The sequence below is a fragment of the Sminthopsis crassicaudata genome, chromosome 2, assembly GCF_048593235.1.
Source record: "Sminthopsis crassicaudata isolate SCR6 chromosome 2, ASM4859323v1, whole genome shotgun sequence".
NCBI classification, from domain to species: Eukaryota; Metazoa; Chordata; class Mammalia; order Dasyuromorphia; family Dasyuridae; genus Sminthopsis; species Sminthopsis crassicaudata.
In genome coordinates this window covers 281,707,473-281,729,540 of record NC_133618.1, presented here as the reverse complement: position 1 = coordinate 281,729,540, position 22,068 = coordinate 281,707,473, and the positions used below count along the sequence as shown (strand labels likewise).

Genomic DNA, 22,068 nt, shown 5'->3' with positions numbered 1-22,068 from the left:
CAAAGCCTGGAAAGATTTAAATGAACTGATGCTGAGTGAAACAAACAGAATTAGGAAAACATTGTACACAATAACAGCAAGAATGTGAGATAATTAACTATAAGTGATTTGGCTCTTTTCAGGGGTTTAGTGAGTGATTCAAAGCAATTCCAATAAATTTTAGACAGAAAATGCCATCTGCATCCAGAAAAAGAACTAAAGAGACTGAATGTAAATCAATACATCTATGTTCACTTCTTTTTTTGTTTGTTTGTTTTGTTTTTTTTTTGTTGTTGTTCTTTTAATCTCTTCCATGGTTTTTCCCCTTTGCTCTGATTTTTCTCTCCCAACATGATTCATAAAGCAATGTGTGTTAAAAATAAATTTTAAAAAAGACCAAAGAAAACCAAGAAAAAATTAAAAAACCAAGAAATAATAGAATGATTAATCAATCTGAAATTTACAAGTTATTCTTAGGTCATCTTTCTGTGCAATTGATCAGATTATTGAATTTTATTTTTGGAAAAAATATTTACAGTAACTTGAGAGGCAGTCTTATTGGAGAGAAAGCTGGATAATGTGGGAGTTATGAAGATGTGGGGTCATGTTCTAATTACTGTATACTAACTTTGACACCACATTGGGAGTTCCTTGCACTGATCAAATCACAGACTTGAACCATCACCCAATAGTGTGTTACTGATCAATTAACTGATCAATAAATGGTCATTTACTCCTTATTCTTTGAGAAATTAATTGTTGTGAAATAAGTTGAAGTGTCTAAGAATAGGTAGGTGATCAATAAAACAATTACAGAGTAGACAATTACTTTGTAGCAAATTTCAAACTATGGGTTGCTACCCCATCTGGCATTGCATACTAAATGTGGGATATCAGTAAATGTTTGATTTGTATATCTATTTTATATATCTATCTACCTGAAGTCATTTAAAAATTTCTTAGGTGAAAAGGAGTCACAAGTGGAAAAAAGTTAAAGAAGTGTTGCTCTTCAAAACTGGTCAGAAAGCAAAAGAATATATTAAAAATTCAGGAAATACATAGGTAGATATAAGAATGTTCTTATCTTTCCTAATATGCCAGGTTTCCTCTAAAAGTCTGGAACATGTAGGAGTGTTCCATAAGCACGTAAAGTGGCTTTTATGATTTCCAGAAAATTGACAGACAAAAGTTAGCGCTGTTTTGCAGAACATCTTAGCAGAGGGAATAAATGATCTTGTTTTCTGAGAACTTCTTTCCATATTTTTTTTCTAATACAATTGCTTTCTCAACTGTATCTGACACCTACAGATTGGCTGTGTGTTTAAACTAATTCTCTCCTGACAGGTAGGTTGAGGTTTGATCCCTGTGATTCAGATGTGAAGCATCAAGCATCATTTACAAAGCAGTTGCAACTCAGATAATTAGAACCAGATCGAAAGGAGAAAACTTTGCTCACAGTGATTCTTACCAGTGTATCTTTGCTTGTATAGTGAACCATCCATCCTTCCTTCATTACTGTGCTGCTTTTCCTTTTTGTATGTTTGACAGACTGAACCACTCTCATGAGAGGAATATTGTTACTGGTTGATGGGCTAGGAGAAAAGTAAAAATATTTTAAGGAAGAAATGTTTTCATAAACAGATCCGTTTCTCATTCAGAGATATACATGTATATATATGTATGTGTGTGTATGTGTGTGTGTGTATTTGTTAATAAACGATACCCACAAACACATGTATGCATCTTTTTCAAAAATGAAGTACTTAAAGTGATCCTATAGTTCCCACTAAAACAAAACTGGATGGTTGAAATTAACCATACACATACTACAAAGATGGATCACCTTCAGGTTAGGACTGACTTCATATATGTATTTTAAAACTGATGATAATAAATACATGAAGTTTGGACTAAACATATTATTGTCTTGGTACAGGGATGTAATACTTAGAAATAATTATGTATACAACTATGTGGCTCTGCCTGAAGACCTGAATTCATGTTCCATATTTGTCAAATCCAATCAATCTATGTGGCCCTGGCCAAATTACTTAGCTCCCTTTTACTACACTAAGAAATCATTTAAAAATAGCCATATCTGAGAAGATGCCAGTCTACATTGGTGGAAGGACTTCCCTCATCCTGAAGTTCTCTATGTCAATGAAATCAAATGTCCAAACCCTATCCTTCTATATAGAGATATTAGCATCATTATGATTGAATTCAGAATATGTATTAATTTGTTTATATTTTACATTATCTCAATTTGTTAATTGGAATGCGGATGTTTTGAAAAGAGTATGTATTATAGGCCAGAATTCTGGAGAAATGTACTTGAAACAAGGATTCTTACAACAAGGTGTTAACTCAGTGGAATTGATAAGACAATGGTTATCTAGTTTAGCATGGTAATTAATAGTTCCTTAGTTCAGTATGATTGATTTAATCTTACAACAAATAATGGTTCCCTAGTGATATAATGATTGGCTTATACTCAGTATGATGAATGGATTTAATTGTAATAGAGCATTTAAGAGGTCAGAGTCAGACCTAGAGGAGGACTCCAAGAGACTTGAAGACAGAGACCCTCGTGGCTTGTCTTTAATTTCTCCACTGAGACCAAGGCCCGTTTGAAGGTCCCCAGAAAACTAGCCCAGCCCCAGGCGAAGGAGATAATAAAGACTCTGGACTTTAACCCTGACTGTTCTTGTGGTGATTATTCTGCCGAAACTAAGGCCTATTTGGAGGACCTCCAGAGAGCTAGCCAGAACACTACAAGCATCTCTACTAAAAATGTGATGTCCTTCATGATGTAACTGATTCCCTATTAATAAGTTCCATATCAAAGAATGCTAAAGCTAGAAAGGTGTTGGGGATGACAGGCTAAACCTCTCATTTCTACAAGAGTCAATTGATTGACCAATGTCACATGGGACTAAATATCAGAAGATTCGAGTCTGGATCTTGGAGCTGCTTTTTCCAGTCTTTGTGATAGTTGTGTTTTGATTCTTCTACTTTGTCTTTCCCAGAGGACATAGTTACTAAAGGCATACATGCATTTAAACAACAGACGGTTAGAGAACCTCTCCCCAGTATCAAAAAAAAAAAAAAAAGAAAATTATAATAACTAGCTGAATTAATGGATTATTTGGAGGTTCTAAGTTCTCGGTTGGGGGGGTTCTAAGAATTTTATTAGTGTAATCTTATATAGGAATCCTTCAATTCTTGGCCCTCTTCCCCCTTTTCATATATTCTTTCTCTGTGTCTGTCTCTCTATCTCTCTCTGTTATCCTGTCTGACTTTGTCTCTCTTACTCTGTCTCCCTCTTTCCTCTCCCTATCATTCCCTTCCTCGTCAAATCCCTGACTTCTAGGATCATCTCAGGTACTATCTCATATACAAGTCTTCTCTTGATCTTCTTCTAATCCCCCAGTAGCTATTTCTCTTCTTTTTCTGATATTACTTTGCATTTGTTTATATGTACATATACTTAAATCTCTCAATAGAAGAGAGCTTTAAAATCAGGGACAATGTTGTTTTTGTCTGCATTCCTACAATTAGCATAATGTTTCATACATAGTAGGCACACAAATAAATGCTTGTTGAATTGAATTTGTCAATAAATCAATTTCCTCATTAAGCAAAGAAAAACAAGCACTTTAAGATTATTATCTCATTTGATCTTCACAACAATCTTGGGAGGCAACTGTTGTTATGTTCATTCCCATTTTTCAATCTTCCTGACTCCAGATCTGGTAAAATATACATTGCACCAACTAGCACATGTAAAAAAAAAAAAAAAAAAAAAAAAAAAAAAAAAAAAAAAAAAAAAAAAATTTGAGGGAGAAGGAATGCCAGAGTTTCAGATCTATGATTTCATTTGTGTGGGAACTCTCACTGTGAAAATTCATTTCACTGAGGCTGATTACCATTCCTCCTAAAATTTAAAGTTTTCAGTTTTTTTAAGTAATCTGTCCATGCTCTGTAGTTAATATATAATAGAGTGGTGCCTTCCTAACTCCAATGTGAGTTCTCCACATAATTTCAGTTGGGCCAATATCTTTAAAATATCCCCAATGTAAGAGTTTAAAATTTCTGATTCCACTGTTTTATTCAAAAATAGCTCAGAGGCAAGATCGCTAGTGCTTCTCACCTGATCATTCGATTTGAATCATCGTGGTCTTGATCTAGGTCCTGTACATCCCCATTGTCACTGTGGCATCCTGTCATGGATGATTCGGAATCCTGGGCCATTGATTCTTCCATGTCATCCATGAGTCCACTATTTCTTTCACTATCATTATCATCACTTCCTTCTTCCATAACCACATCAGACTCTGCCCCAGGGCTAAGCAAATCTGGAAAATTGGATTAAGTCAACCATGAAAATAAACATTGACCCAAGAGGCCACGGGTGAAAATAAAATTGAGCATGCCTGATAAAAATCAATTAGTAGTCCTAAAAGATATTTTTATAAGTAGCTCCTTAATTTTCCTGGGAATCTGTCTATGGGAGAAGATACTGTTTCAAATGGCAGATACTTGAGTTGCCTTGGCCTACTGATGAGGAAGAAAATGGGAAGAATAGAGACAATTTGCCATTTGCAAAGGTGACAGCAGACACAAAAGCATAGGAGGTCATCCAACACACCACTAGATCCAATTCTCCTTTGTTTCCACTCTGATAAGCAGAAATACACAGGGATTCCAGAGCATGCCTGTATAGCTTGTTACCCAGTGGGGAGGACAAGCAGACTCATTAGCGGATGCTGTTGATACTTTTTAATTGATATTTCTAAGAAACAAGAGATCATTTAAGAAACTGCCTTTAAATTTCTGAAATATTCAAAATGTAAAAAAAAAAGTCAATGAGTACAATACAGTATTATTAAAAGTAATGTAAAATATTTATTTTAAAATTATAAATTGATTGATTAGGAACACCAGTCTGCCAAATTACAAAAAGTAGGTAAATTGAAAGTTTACCAGATTTTTCAGCTTGTATGGGAAATAACATTTTCAAAGCAATCAACAGCATCTCTGAAATCACTCTGTTCTCCCAGTTATAGCTGTCAAACCTACCCTGATATTCACTATGCTTGTCACAAAGTCAACACCACACTATAGGAGTGGGAAAATTGCCAACCTCTCAATTTTGGCAGTTAATCCAGGGAACAAAATGCCAAAAGGCAACACTGGAATGTTTTCTTGGAGAAACATCCCCACCTTCTCCTTCCAGGTAAAATATATTTGTCTCCAAGTAAAGGCAGTCTTGGAATCTCCAAGTAATGGAGGTCCTCCAAGTAAAGGAACCATATCTTTGCCTACACCACACAAAATTCTTAAAATATTTAAAGCACTGAAGCCATTTTCCCCTGTAATGTTTTGAGCATTATTTTGTTACCCTTATGCACTGGGAAACAGATACTAAATCTACTCAAGGTCACAAAGTATTGTTTTAGGAAGCTTGTCTGTGGGAATATTATACTGAGGACTGATGGTATGGCATGGGAGTCTTTGGAAAGAAAATTTAGGAGTTTTTTTTTCTTTTTTTTCCCTTGAGAATGGGTGATCTGTACTGGATCATAGGTGAACAGATTAAATTATGAATTTAGAGTTGGAAGAGGAATCACTGTGGGGTGTGATCCCATATGGAGTTGTATAACTGAATATGGGGACTGAGAAATTATGATTTAGTATCAATAAATATTTGATTTGTATACCTATTTTATATATCTTTATATTTGGGGTCATGTAAAATTTCTTGGGTGAAAAGGTATTGTGAATATAAAAAGTTTAAGAAGACCTGGTATATACAATTCTATCCTTTACAGATAACAAAACAAAAACTGAAGTTCAAGGCAGTTCAGTGACTTGGCTAAGGTCATTCATAGGAAGTATCAAAGGTGGGATATGAATCAAAATCTTATGACTGGAAGTAGAGCACTTGTTACTCTACCATGCTGCTTCCCTTCACAATTTGTATGCAATATTCCAAATTCTAAAAGGAAGTTTAAAAGAAAAAAAGAATTTTTTTTCTCTAAAAAATGGACCTCCTGAAAAATTCCATTTTGTTCTGAAAAAGTCTGACTATGGATTCTTAACCTGTTTTTTTTTTTTTTTTTTCTTTTTTGCTGAGGCATTGGGGTTTAAGTGACTTGCCCAAGATCAGATAGCTAGGAAATATTAAGTATCTGAAATCACAGTTGAACTCAGGTCCTCCTGACTTCAGGGCTGGTGCTTTAGCCACTGTGCCACCTAGCTGCCTCCCTTAACCTGTTTTTATATGTGGACTCCTTTGGCAATCAAGGATATCCACCTTCCTCTTCTTTTTCTTGAGAATACTATTAATGGTATTATCTCTGTGGGAGAAGTGACTGGGTGAAGGAAAAAGACAAATCAATAACGGCAGCTTGTTGCAAATCTTGGTCTTAATGTCTCTATATTACTGATCAGAGTAGAACAGGGTTCTGAAACAAATAGGAGAGGTGTAAAAGCTCATTAGTAATTAGCATTTAAGGCTTTATTTAAACATCAATGGCTGTAATGTATCCTCTAAAATCTGAAGTTTTGCGGGCTTTTTTTTTTTGTTTGTTTTTTTCGGGTCGTTTAATGTACTAAAATGAATACTTTCCAAGAATGTGCTCAGTTGCGATGGAAAGACCAGGCAATAATTCATATTAGGCAGAACAGAGAACTTAGATATGGGAGGAGAACAATCACTCAGTGAATGATTCTCTTTACTTAGTAGGGAAGTATGAAGGATACAAAATTTATTCATTTACAAAGCTCAAAAAGAACTTTCAACCTACCTCCATTAATGGCAACTTCACCCAGGCAGTTATTTGGTACTTTGGGTGCACAACGCTTATGACAGTTGAACCTACAATCTGATCAGAATGAAAGAAATCAGTAGCCATGGACTTAGATGCTAGACAATAATATAGGTTACAAAAACACATACATTTCACCATAAGCACTTAATGTTTATTGACTGATCTGATGTATTCAGAGTTTAATTGGTAAACAAACTCAGATTGTTGTTTCTTAATTTCCTTAAAAAATTTGTGCAAAAAAAAGTGCTTCCTTACCTTTACACTGTAGACCCTGTCTGAAAAGTCCTTTAAGAAGCTTCTTGCAATACTGGCATACTGTTGGCCGTGTGTATGAGTGGATGACAAATGTGTGAGGCACTTTAACCTTGGACAGCAAAATCTTGTCAAGCTCGATTGGTCGTCCAATGTAGGATTGAGAGTTGGATCTCTTCTCTCTGCCCAGAAAGGATTCTGATGGTGACTTTTGCTATAAACAATTAGGGCAAGAAAATAAATAAATAAATAAATAAATAAATACATAAATACATAAATAAATAAAGACATAAATAAAGACATAAATAAATAAATTATAGGTCACAATGCTTTTAAATGTAATGTAAAATGCTTATAAATTTACTGTCAATGTCTCATTAATTTAAATTTTTATTCTGCCCCATTTTATTTATTACAAGAGAAGAATTAACTAAGAAACAATTTTCTAGACTTAAAATAAGAGGTCTGAAGATAAGGACATTTTCTTTCAAAATTCTAAGAATTTGAAATTTGAGTTTGAAATAGTTAACAGCCCTTTTAGAGGCTTATATTTTAGAGAGAAAACAATTAAGAATGACACAAATAAGGAAGTTGAATTGTTGGGTTGTGGTTATATCCATTTACTTTGATGCCACTCAGTCTGACTCATATTTTATTGTTGAGCAAACTATTTCATTTCAATGTGCTCTTTATTAAAATAATAAATTGCAAAAACAAAAACAAAAAACCTCAAAGGAGATTTGAGAATTATTTGTGGCTTTTGTATGAATAACTGAACTATTATATCTGTGATTTCCTCAAGCTAGGGAACTTCTGGTATTAGGAATGCCCTATTTTAGAACATAACTATCTAATATTTAGGAGATAAATTCTAGTGACTTGCTTAAGATCAAATCCAGTTTCTCCTAACTCCATTATACTGTTACCTTTTAACTATTATAAATTCTTATAAATAACAGACTCCAAATATGAGGTTACTGCTCACAAAATCCATTTCTTCCATTACCTAAATCTATTTCATGATCCCTTTAGAGAGCTCTGGCTCTCTCCTAAACAAATTCTCCTTTATCCTAGATATTTTCCTTAAATACTTATTTCAGTTCCTAATTTTGACTGAAACCTGACTTTTCTGTGAAGAAAAGCCACATCTAAAAATCCTTTCCAATGGAAACTCCTATCATACCATCTCATCCTGCCAGTCAAAGAACCAAAAGAATCAATCAGCTTAAATGCTGTTTGTAGACCAATTTTTTTGTCCTATTCTTTTAATAATTCTACCTGTTTAGAGTTCATTCCTTTCTTATACTAACCTCTTTGCTTGATCACTACTATACTCTATGGATCTCCAGATCATTCTCTCACCTTACTCATTCATTTATACATATTGTTCACTGTTACATGCTTTCCTCTCCAATCTACCAATAATATTATTCCTTGGAGACTTCCAGATTCATGTTGATAAATCCTCATATAGCTACAATTGATGAAATATTACAAACTTTGACAGTTCAAGGAAACATCAGCCAAAGGACAACAGTGGCACATGGTTGAATTTTGTAGGCTGCAACATATTACCAATCAAGACCTGCATTAAAATTGGCACAAAGGCTGGCACCAGAGAGAATTAATACTGGGAAAGAGGAGCTGGGGTTGTGTGACAAAAAGGGACAAACCCATAGAATTTTTTTGCATCTCCTAAACATTGAGATTTAAAGGAAAACATCTGGCTTGTATATGTTGGTTTTACAAAAGAACCTAAACAAGAATAGCACAGAATGAGGTATGAAAAGTATGAGAGATATAATTTTGGAGCATTCATAACTGATTTTATTCATTAAGGCTAGGGATTTAATTAATAAAATGATGCTCATCTGGCTTTTGCTTATAAACCAAAGCTGAAACATGGAGACCACTCAACATTTTTATACTCTTGGAAGAGGGGGTGTTCTCAACAGGCAGAAATTAACTCTGATTGGTTACCAACTAAAGAGAGAATGAATACTATAATGAGAAACAGGAATATTTTAATAAGGCACTGGATACATGATTCTGATCATATTATTCCTGGGCAAAGAGAGACTCATCACAAGCTAGAGTACTCTTGCTTTGGACATTCTATACAAAAAGATCTATATTCCATCCATTCAGTGAACAAAGAACAATATTGGCATAAGAATTCTACCTAGATAAGATGGTCTGAAATGGGGTCAATTTTTGAGCAAAGTCAGGAATATTCTTGAGAGGTTGAATTTTGAATGAGAAAATAGAAAGGAAAAAAAAACAACCTGGATTTCTATCCCCTCACATAAATAAGTTATTAAGAAAAGAGAAATAATCATTTCTCTTAAGATCATGAATAAGAATGTACCTTTTCATCACTGAAGATTATTATTATTATTATAGATGGAATCTTAGCTCTATTCTGACCCACCATTTCCTTAAACTCTTTATTTGCAACAAACTCCATTTCCTTGTCTTTTCTACTTACCAGCAAGGTCACAATTCAGAACCTATCGTGACATGAAATTGCATTCCTTCTAAGACAGTTAATTCTAAAATTCTAAAACGTCGATCACAGGCTTATTCTTCCATCCCTCCCACTCTTTCACTCATACTAAACCTGGTGTCCTCAACCACTGTGACTTCTGGTCTTTCCATCCCATCCAATCACCCAGTTGAACTCCTCTAATCTCACCCCAGTTTTGATTCTTGATCACAGATTTTAGTGACTACTAAAAATCCCCCCCCCCCCCCCAACACACACACCTTAGAATCTCTTGCCTCTTTCATCTTTTAATCCTTTTTGGCTTCTTAATCCTCAGCGCTGTGTAACATCTAGAGAGGGATTTATTTCTCAAAACCAAATCTGATGCTATGGAATGTCAATGGAGAACGAATGCTGTGCTTATTTTATTGAAAAGAAATTTCTTTTGCACTACTTTGGCTGAGCTTTCTCTTTTTATCAGCAATCTTACTAATTTTATTCATTCATTTCATTTATCCCTATCTCATTTCCCATAGTTCCTGTTCTAATCTTTTTCTGGTCCTTAATCCCGTTCAAATCCTTCATTTCCTTCAAGGCTCAGTTCTATTGCCACCCTCTATACAAAGTCTTTTCTGATTGTCCTTATTGTTAGTGCTTCCCCATCTTTACTTATCTGAGCATGTGTTTGTACTTCTTAATAGAACTATAAGTATTCTCAGGACAGTAACTGATTCACTTTTATCTTAGAGCTCTAGATCCTAGCACTTTGTACTATAAATGATAATAATTTAATAAATTTTTCTTGAATTGAACTGAAATCTTCTCAAGCCTCCAACTTACCTCTATAATTCACAAGCATATATCTCTTCATTAAAAAGATGGAAGTCATCTAACATGAATTCTCTAAACTATCTTCTATAACTCCAAACTTATTAGTATCTATTGTCTGGTCTTATGATTATTTTTCTCCTTTTCCCTTTTTTCTCAGAAATGATTACTATTTAGAAAGGCTAATTTTTCCATCCTATTTTTTTTAAGCTCATCTACTTATATGTTCTCTGGAGTCATTAATCTCTAAAAGTAGGCAAGCCAAGCAGTATTGTTCCTGTTAAAAAGATGAGAAACTAGGATAAAAAAATGTAGGTTACTTACTTATGGCTATGGAGATAACTAGAGGCAGCACAAAAACTAGATAATTTAGATTGGGAACACTCTACTACTTAATTTATTTATCCCCAGCTGATAGTGCTCTGCTTCATTTTCATAATCAAAATAATGGAGACATACTTAAACATACTTATATAGAAAGTGATAAAGAGTACCTAACTCAATTAGTCAAAGAAATCTGAGGACTAATCATTATAACTGCCCCTCTGTTTTCCCAACCTCCCTCATACAAATACTTCTTTTTTTCTGTACTTCATGTCATATATTTATCTTTAAAATCAAACTGAATCAAAATTTCACTTCGAAAACTTGACAAGAATTTCATGTAATCTTGAGAGACACTCTGCTTTTAAGCCATAACAGTAATGTCTCTTTTATTACATAAACTATATAGCTTAAAAAACTAAATGAATGATGACATATGACATTCTCTAACATCAGTTCTTCTTGATTTCCCCATTTCTATCAATGGAAGGATCATTCTTCCAATTACCCATGATCAAAAGCCATGATTTTTTTTTTTTTTTTGATGTCCTCCTTATCAGCTATCAGATTAAATTTTACTAGCCATTCTTCTATGAATATGATGTAATTCTATTGTATTGTAGGAAATGATGAAAAGGATGGTTTCAGAGAAAGTTGGAAAGATTTGCATGAATGTGAGCAGAATCAGGGGAAATTTATACCATAACAATATTATAAAGACAAACAATTGAAAAAGACAATCCCTCTGGTCAATACAATAACTAGCCAAAATTCTAGAGGACTCATGATAAAACATGCCATTTATCTCCATATAGACAAGTGATGGATTCAGAGTGAAACTTTTTTTCTATTTTGAACATAGCTAATGCGGGAATTTTGATTTGAATGTCAACATCTTCCTTCTTTCTTTCCTTCCTTTCTTTCTTTTTCTTCTTTCCTTATTCCCTCTTTCTTTTTCTTCTTTCCTTCTTTCTTTCCTTCTTTCTTTCTTTCTTTCTTTCTTTCTTTCTTTCTTTCTTTCTTTCTTTCTTTCTTTCTTTCTTTCTTTCTTTCTTTCTTTCTTTCTTTCTTTCTCTCTTTCTTTCTTTTTATCTCTCCCTCTTTCTTTCCCTCATAAAAGTGTGTGCATATATGCATATATGTGTAATAACTTTTATTTTCCATGTTTCCTCAGTGAATGCAGAAGGGGAAACAGAACCAAGATAATTCACATATGAATATGAAATAAAATTGGATTAAAACACTTTTTAAAAAAGTTCACAGACCCCACTTTAAAAACCCCTATTTCTAGGCCAAATAGTCCTTCCTCTCCAACATAGTCCCTTCAAACTATCTTCATATAACATAATTTTGAAGTTCCTCGCCATTTTGCATATTCTCCAGTTTAGAAGTGTAAAAACTGAAAAGAATATTCAAGATGTAGCTTGATAAGGAAAAAAACACAGTGTTATCATCTGCTCCTTATTTGTGCTGATGATTTGCGAAACTGGGTAATCTGCCATATTTTGGTGAGAATTCTGGAATTTTCTAGCATTATTATTATTATTGCCATTGTTGTTATTACCAATAGCAGCTCTAATTATTCTATAAATATTATCTCATTTTAGTCATAACATCCTTGTGAAAAAAGTGATATTTTTACCACAATTTTACAGATGATAAAATAGGCTGAGCAGTTAAGTGATTTGCCCAGGCTCACAAAACTAGTATGTATTAGAGACTACATTTGAACTCAGGTTTTTCTGATTCCAAGTTCATCAGTCTACTCACTATGCAACTAGCTATTTCTACTATTAAATGCTTTCTGTATAATTGGCAGGTCATTGCCATTCTTTTTATTGAGATCTGTCATTTGATAATTAAATATAATATTTTATATATATATATGCACACACACACACACACACACACACACACACACACACACACATATATATATATATATATATATATATATATATATATATATATATATATATAAACTTAGCTTTTAAGATGTAAAAAACTATTGTTTTATGTGAAATAAATCCTCAATCACAATCTTTCTTTCTGTAAGGAACTTTTTTGTTTAAATTAAAAAAAAATAAATATAAGAATCTGATTTTACCCCCTTCCACTTTTAGGAGGGTTTCTCCATAGTAGAAAAATTCCATCCAACACTATAGATCACTGTGACTTAGTAAAATATGTCCCAGTGAATAAAGGTTAAAATGACTTATTCATAGTCACATAAGTAAGTATCAGATGTGGGAGCCTAAGTATTTTTTTATAAATCTAGTCCAGTAATCCACTGTCATAATCCATGTAATACTCTTGCTCTTAATATGAAAAAGTCTACGTTTTTAAAATCTCTAATATAGCCACCAAATGAAAGAGCAGTTGGTTATACATATGTTAGACTGTAGTATGGCTTTGTTTGATTTCCTGAAAAAACATCTGAGGGTAAAGAGAAGAGGTCAAGAATGCTTATGGCCTATAGGATGCATTCCCTTTATAACTGAACCTCTTAGAATTCTCAGCATCCTTTAAGATTGCCTCCCATGTGACTTATATGAAGCCTTTCTTCAGGGCTATAGTTTTAACTAGTCTGACTCTCAGATTATCTTAGACTTATTTATCTTTTTTGTTCATTTCTTCATGTGCCCCAGGATATGTTTAATGAAGAGAGAGATTGTTTATAATTTTTATCATTCTTTTTACATATTCTTTTGTATGGATTTGCGAGGATTAAAGAAAAAAATTGTAAAGGACCTTGCAAACTTTAAAGTTTTCTTTGTTTTCTTCTTCCTTCTCCCTTTTGTGTTCTCACTTAGTGTCTTATACTTAGGGATAGGGATTGGATTTATGATTTCATTGTTTTAGGGAGCCTCGTAGGAGGAAATTCCCTCAACCAATGAAGACTGGCATCTCTTCAAATTTCATTTTTTTAAAGACTTGCCTAAGATTTAGAGATTTTTAGTGACGAACCTAAAGTCACACAGCCAGTATATGTTAATACGCAGCCTTTGAATCTACATCTGCCTCTGTTCAAGGCCAACTTTCTATCATTTAAGTCATGTTGTCTCTTTTTACTAGGAGGATGCTTAATACATACTTAATGAATTATAGGGGCCATCATGAGTCATCTTGAATTTTGCCTTGCCACTGGACTTGATAAACTGATGACTTTGTCACTTAAAAATCAAATCACATGGAAATTAAGACATCACCCTTATGATTCCATTGGTCCTTTTTGACAATAAAGGATAAACAATAAAAGCAATGAATTAAAAGGAAAGGCAAGTTGCATAAGTCATCATAAACTGAAATGCTTCTTTAATTCATCATATTTTTATTTACTGGTATCCATTTTGTAGATTAGAACATAGTTTCTAAAATGTGTCATTATAACAACTGTTTCTTTAAAAAAAATTATCATACTTAAGATAGGATTGCCCCTAATCACTAGTCCAAATGAATGAAGTTTTATAACATTTGCATTCATTTTGTCTAGTTACAGAAACAGAATGCATGATCCTTATTCCAATTTGGCAGAGTGCATTTGAGGAACCTGGACAATCTACAAAATGGTGATGGTTGCTGTTGAGTTTTTGTTGTTGATTTTGTGTTGTTTTTAACTGGAAGAGACACATTTAAAAACTGAAATAATTTGGAATGGAACAACATCAAGCTGCTTCATTATTATGTTCAGAGTAAAAACTGGCTCCAAATGTAGAAATTTAAAAGCTTTTTCCCTACAGTGATAGTAGGTGTAAAATGAAGAGATAATGATCAGAGTTTAATTCTCAAATGAGTTGTCAGTTCTGTAAATTCTCTCTCTTTTTTTTTTTTTTCCTTCAAAAAGTTATAATATTTTAAGTTTAGATCAAAATGCCAGTTAAAAACATTTCTGGGGATTCATGAGTTTTAAAACATGACTCAGGAAGAACTTAAAATTAATTATTTCCTTGGTCAAGTTATTTGACAAAAAGAAATACAAAGGCTTTAATTTTTGAGTAAAGATACTAAAAGGATATTGATTTATAAGAAAGATCTCACATTTCTTTTTTTTTTCCTTTTCTTCTTCTTCTTCTTCTTCTTTTTTTTTTTTTTTTTGTAAGGCAATTGCAGTTAAGTTACTTGCCTAGGGTCTCATAGCTAGGAAATGTTATAGTATCAAAGGCCACATTTGAACTCAGGTCCTCCTGACTTAAGGATTGGTACTCTATCTACTGCGCCATTCAGTTATTCCAAATATCTCACATTTCACAACTTAATATGGAAGAAAGGGATTAAAAACAATGACAATGAATGAAGATAAATATAATAACTAATAATAATGATAAAATAATAAATAATCTTTAAAATTTGCAAATGCTTTACAAATATCTCATTTTATCCTTATGGCAATCTTCAGAAGTAAGTGAACATTATTATCTCCATTTTACAAATAAGAAAACAAACAGGCAAGAGACACATAACTGGTAAGCGTTCACAGCAGAATAGGAATTCAGATCTTCCTGATGCCAGGTCCAGTAGTCTATTCATTGTCATTAATCTGATGGGACAAGCAGAGATAGTCTGTGATCTTGAACTTTCAGAACTTATCTTGCCACTTTCTATTTCCTTTGATATTGTGTCAAAGTTAAAACTGTATTAATTGACCATCTACTTGTGAAGGTGACTTGTCTTGCTTTTCTGAGGATAGAAATTCCTTTAAATTTTTTTTTTTTTTTTTTTTTTTTTCCTGGTAGCAAGCCAGATCCATGACTCAGCATCTTTGGAAGCTCACCAGGAAATGATTGCTTAGATTACATTATGGAAACTCAACTGCCAGCATGTGTTTAAACATTTAACAGGACCCTGTAAGAATTTCCCAACTAAGTATATCCTGTTTAACAGGTCAAAATGGAATTGTCTGAATTAGTATATCCATCAAAAATGTAGAAAGAGAAATATGAAAGTTGTTACATTCTTTTTTTTTTGCTAAATTTTGAGAAAATTCTATCATTATGTAATTTATTCTGGTTTCTAAACAAATTAATGGACAAGATAAATATACTCTTGCATAAAACATGCTTTGTCAAATCCTTACTTCACTGATCGTTTTAAAGGACCATATTAGGGAAGAAAATTGGGGGCAATTGCATTCCTTTCAAGGTCAAGAGAAATGATGAAGTTGAAAATGTACAAGTGTGTTTAGAAGCAATAACTAATCAGGCACCTTGACACAATCAAAGACATAGGCTTTAGGGAAATTTCTAAATAAACTGATTTCACTAGATAAAAAAAGAGATTTCACGAACATGATTTGTTGTAGAAAAAATGCTGTAGGTTTAGGCCTTTCTAGTCTGTCACAGAAATGGAGATCTGATCTAAGACTAGCAACTTAAAGGGCCATTTGAATTTGACCGTGCCCTTTTTTCTTCACTGAAACACTCCCATTTTAATGGACTTGGGGACTTCAAGTATAATATACCAGTACAGAACTACTCTGTTCTCAGAGAGAGTAGAAGTTATTTTCTACTCCTCACACAAAGAAACAGAAAGTTGTTGACTGCATTGGGAGAAAAATATAATCTGGCTCTTTATAAGTCAGGATATATTTATTCTCTTTTGTCAAAAGGGACATTGAAAATATTGTGAACTACTGATCTTGTTTTCCAGAAGGAACTCCTGACTAGATAGTTAGATATTTGTGAGTTAGAATCACACATGCCACATTCTTCTGTGTCTTTCACAAGCAAAGTCGGTGCTTAATAAATATTTATTTGGTTTGGCAGACACCTGCCGACTATCTTTCAGGTATAACTACCTTAGTTCCACAGGATGTTATGACTAGCTTTATTTTACTTTGGAGAAACTGAATCAACCCAAAGCTTCAATGTTTCATTTTATTGTGGGGATTGGAATTCCTGTCAAAATTGTTTGGAATTTTGGAATTTGAAAGGATGGAAAGATTACTGTATCTTGAGTAAGAGGATGTAGGATTAAATGCTATCTATGGCCTATCTATAATCTGTGTAACTTTGGGTAAATCACTGGGCTTCAGTTTCCTAATCTGTAAAATTAGCAGATTGGACTAGCTAGCTTCTGAAGTCCATTGCAGTAGTAGATGTTCCCATGACTTTTTGTGGCTCACTTTATTCATTTACAAAATGAAAGAGTTGGAATAAACAATTTCTAAAATTTCTTCCAGCTCTAAACCTATGATTCTTTCACTATAGAGAACATTCATTCCCTTCTAAAATTAAAAAAAAAAAAAAAAAAAAAAAAAAAAAAAAAAAAGTTGTCAAAAGAACTCTCAATTATTCCAAATGGATTTGCTCTAGTATAGTCTCATTGTCCTGCCTGACTCTTCATGACTCCATTTGGGATCTTCTGGATAGACATACTAGAGTAGTTTGCTATTTCCTTTTTTAGTTCATTTTACAATTGAGGAAATTGAGGCAAGCAGGATTAAGTGACTTGCCCAGGATCACACAGTCTAACGCTGGATTTGAACTCACCGAGAGGGCCCTAGTCTATTCTTAAATGGAAATTATCTGTCACATACAAATGCTAACAAATACAGCTTTGGATGCTCGGCCTATGAGCCCATTTGGTGAACTGAAATGAGACAATAATTTCCTTTCAACAGTGCTTATATGAAGTGATAAATCTCTCATATGGGGAGGCAGGGATTTTCTAGCATTCAGTCTTCCACCCACAACAGACATGTCTGGAGGCCCTTGAGAAAACAAGTTCCTATAGAAACATCCTTGTCTCCACATCCTGTAAATCACTGAACCTAAGATCTGAGGCTCGATGAGTTGTAGATTATTCTTTGCTACTACGCTGTATTCCCATTTCTGTCCTCCTTGAACTGCCTGTCAAGGTTCCAAATAAATGAGTTGTGACTCCTCAGTTGGACACCCTAAATATGTAGTATAAATAAAAGCTAATCAACACCTTTTCATACCAGTGAGAAAGGTTGCTGTGAGACAAGAAAAAGGTATACTCCCTGCTCTGCTGTGATGTATGCTGTGGCTTACAGAGAAGAGACTATTTCTTGAAGTTTATAGCAATTTTTGAAATCTTTTGGCATAATACTGTATATAATCTATTACAAAATAGAGAATGATAAGATTCCCTGAGTGCAAGGGCATTGCTGAACATCGATCATTGCGTTTATTTTATGCAAAAAAAGAAATAACCTTCATTACTACAGAAAAGAGTCAAAGGGCATAGTAGAAAGCATTGCATTTCCTAGAATATTTGCAGATTCTAAGCATTCCTAATCTTATCAAGGTGGCCATTTCTGATGTCCCTGCTTCTGCGGCTGCTTCTTAAACAACAAAGATAGAATCTTATAAAAAGGTATTATTTCTTTCCATTTGAAAGTGAATATACTGCTGGGTCATATATTGTAGGAGTATGAAATAAAGCCATGATTTTTTTTTTCTAGTTAAGTATAAATATACTATGTTATAGAGGTATTTGTCATCAAGGTGTTTTGTAGACTCCTTAGTACTGGAAAAAACAGGTTCTGTCTCCCTTTCTGTCTCTCTGTCTCTCTCTTCCAGATGTCTGGCTTCATTGGTGTATGCAACTTCCATTGACAAAACCTTTTCTACCAATGGAGATCAACTATTCTGCATAGATAATCTTCTTTCAAGAGTGATCTGAGGTAGTGGAAGGTCCATGACTCACAGCCAGTATGTTTCAGAAGAGGGGTTTAAATCTTAGGTCGTCATGACTATAAAGCCAATTCTCTGTCCCTCTTATCCAACATATTATGCTGTATCTTTCTACAAATGCAAATTAAATAATACTAATGATAATGACAACATAATTGCTCATATTTATATAGGGCTTTCAAATTTTCAAAGGGCTTTACATACACATTCTAATTTGATACTTACAACCACCCTGTAAGATAACTGCTATTTTTATCCATACTTTTTTACAAATGAGGAAAGATTCAATGATTTCCCAAGGACCACACAAATAAGTACAACATAAAGCCAAAAAGTAGTTTTGACTGAAAGACACGCTTTGATTATTTGGAGATTTCAGTATTTTCCAGTATTTTTCAGTATAGTTGTGCGCTCATGTGTATGTTTGTGTGTGGTTTTCCCCCTCCAAATTCCCATAGTTCTTCCATTATTTTTACATGGATAGACGCAGACTAAATTAAATGCCCAATATCAGCCTATGTCTGCATGTACACAAAAAAAGATATTTATAATTTATTTAGGAAAAAAAAAAAAAAAAGGAAAATATTCCTGAAAACAAGTTTTCCAATAGGTTATTCCCTGTAGTGTTTTGAAGAATAAACCAAAAAGTACTATAATTCACAAGGAAAATTTAACTTAAAAAACAAAGCATCTATAGGACAACTAGTAGTGTAGTCCATGGAGCACCAGCCCTGAAATCAGGAGGATCTGAGTTCAAATCTGGCCTCAGACACTTAATACTTCCTAGCTGTGTGACCCTGGGCAAGTCACTTAGCCCCAATTGCCTCAGGGGGAAAAAAGCATATAGAGTTTGGTTTTAAAATGTTATTTTTGAAAGGCTTTATAGCATTTAAAAACCAAACTCGTTACCTGGTTTTTTTAAAAAAAAGGCACTTTCTATTTCATTAACTTATTTACTTACAACTTTAGGTTCAGAATTCTTGAAACAACAAAAGGAATAGAAATTGACATTTTAATTCAAATCTAGCAATAAAAAGTAAAAGAAAGAGGTAAGAACTATTTCCTTTACCTATTAAAAAAACTTAAACCATATTTGGGAATATTAGAAGATACTGACACATTAAAAGAATATTGTTCCCCTATGTTCCTGAGGAAATTTGCTACTGTTAATACAACAGCCATGGCTAAGGTAGGAAAGGTTAACTGAAGATGAACAATCTCCTAATGTTATATACTGACAACGACCTAGGTGACTAGGAGGTGGCTTTGTAAAATAAAGAGAAATGGCCCAGTGAAACCTACTGGGTTTTCTAGTAGGGGACTTATTGACAGTGAGACCCACTCTGTGAGTATGAGCTCTTGGCTTTGAAGTAGGCTACAAAAGAAGTCTAACACCTGAGACCAGGATGTAAAATGAAAAGTACTACCCACTTCAATTGCTTATCTAGAGATTAAAAACTTTCTGCTTCTTCAAAAGGAAAAGAAAACATTAACACCATCTTAGGTATGACTGGCCAATTTAATTAGTAGTCATGGGTCTACCTATGCAATAACTGCAAATTGTGCACAGCCTTTGACCCAGCAATATCATTGGTAGGTCTATATCCCAAAGACATCCCAAAAAAGGTATGGGGGGGAGAAGACCTATTTGCACAAAATATTTTTAGTAACTGTTTTTGAAGTGGCTAAGAACTGGAAATCAAATCGACGTCCATCAATTGGGGAAAGGTTAAACAAGCTGGGATACATTATTGTAGTGGAATATTATTGTGCTATAAGAAATGACAAGTAGATTGATTTCAGAAAACCCTAGAAAGATGTATATGAACTGAAGCACATTGAAGTGAACAGAAGCAAGAGACTGTTGTACAGAGTAATAATAACGTCTGATGAAAAACTATGAATGACGTGGCTAAACTCAGCAATAAAGTGATCTAAAACAAACTCAAAGGACTAATAATTAAGCATACTATTTACCTCCAAAGAAAGAAATGATATTATTTGAATACAGACTGAAGCATGGCATTTTTCACTTTCTTTCATTCTTTTCTTTTGTCTTCTTAAAGAAAATGACTAAGATAAAATATTTTACATAATTGCACATGTACAATCTATACCTAATTGCTTACCATCTTAGGGATAAGGGAGGAAGAAAGGGAGAGATAGAATTTGGAACTCAAAATTTTAAATAAAAATGTTTTTTAAAATTGAGATAGGGGTAAGCTTCCTCTATATCCAAGATGTTGCAGAAGCATCTCTCAGTTTATAGTTTCCCTAGGATTCATTAAATTAATTTTGAATTTGAAAGCAAATTACTCAAGAAGCCAAGAGACAGGGACAAGAATTATTAAGTTTAGAACTATATCATTCTATTCACAATATAGACTGAACATTTAAAATATATGCTCCTATACATTATGGGGATATTGAGGCCTGACTAGAAATATCAGTGCAGTTAACATACAGGTCTACTGATCACGTCAATAATGTCACCATGGAATGATAACAAAGGCTTTACTTTATATATTTTTCAATATCAGCATTAGGCTTTGGTGCCTATTGAGCTGTGATATTGGCAAAAGCAGCCTTTAATCAAGGAAGATAAGACTCTTTACAAGTAAAAGCTTCAATCTCTTATTCTGCTTCTGAGAGGATCCTTGCTTTTCCTACAAGAGCTAGGATTCTGAGAAGAATTTGCTTCCCAAATGAAAGGAGGGGTGAAATTGTTAGACTGTTTTTATTCAAGAAACATATCCTGTGATATTTTTTCTTTGATCTCCAGTTCTTTGTTGATGAAATGTTTTGCTATTGTAATGTTTTCCTTTCAATGGATCTATTAGTGCAGTAAGCAAATGGAATGCATACAATTTTTGCTGTAATACTTCTAAAATAATTTGATTAATATATTTTAAGAATAATTTCATTAGAGTGGATATTCATTTCTCTGGAACAGATTGATGAATTCTTTATAAATTGACAGATAGCTTTCAAGAATATGGATTAAAAAAAATCAACCCAAGTTTTAAAACTAATTTTTTCTAAATAACAAAAATATCTTGCATCTAAAACAAATAGAAACAGTCAAGCAAAGCAAATTCTCCCACTGGTCATATCCAAAACAACAGATATATCGTTCTATATTCTGCCTTCATTATCTTACTGTCCGGAGGGAGGTAATATATTTTATTATTGGTCCTCTGGAATCATGATTGATCATTGAGATGATAATCTTAAACTGTTCTTTTTACAATGTTGCTGTTATCATATAAATTGTTCTCCTCACTTCACTTTGCATCAGTTTAAATATTGTGAGGATTCTCTGAAACTGTGCATTTCAACATTTCTTTAATGACAAAAATAATAATAATAATAATATTCCATTTTATTAATAGATTAAATTTTGTTCAGTTATTTCCCAACTGATGGGTATAGTCTTAGTTTCTAATTATTTACCATAACAAAAAGAAATATTACAAATATTGTTATACACAAGGGTCCTTTCCCTCTTTCATTCCTCTGAATTTAACTAGGCCAGTATAGTATTATAAAATAGAAGAAACACTGCTTGGCCATAACTGGAGATTTTAGACTAGAACAGTCTTTAAAATTCAAATTTTTATGAAGAGGTGGAGCATAGTCAAATAGATAGGTACTGAATGAGGAATCAGGAAGTGTTGGGTTTGAATCCTACCTGAATTACTTACTA

The 22,068-nt window shown here is 33.4% G+C and overlaps 1 protein-coding gene across 7 annotated transcripts in view; it reads right to left on the bottom strand.

Annotated features, from left to right (window-relative positions):
- Positions 1–22,068, bottom strand: part of PRKD1 (protein kinase D1) — a 397,745-nt gene that overhangs the window by 75,548 nt on the left and 300,129 nt on the right. For all 7 annotated transcript variants that reach the window (XM_074289587.1, XM_074289589.1, XM_074289592.1 and 4 more), the window contains 4 exons: positions 7,071–7,281; positions 6,792–6,869; positions 4,133–4,337; positions 1,448–1,571 (listed from right to left, as the gene is read on the bottom strand). In XM_074289587.1, the coding sequence (XP_074145688.1) occupies positions 1,448–1,571; positions 4,133–4,337; positions 6,792–6,869; positions 7,071–7,281 (618 nt within the window). The remainder of the gene's footprint in view (positions 1–1,447; positions 1,572–4,132; positions 4,338–6,791; positions 6,870–7,070; positions 7,282–22,068) is intronic.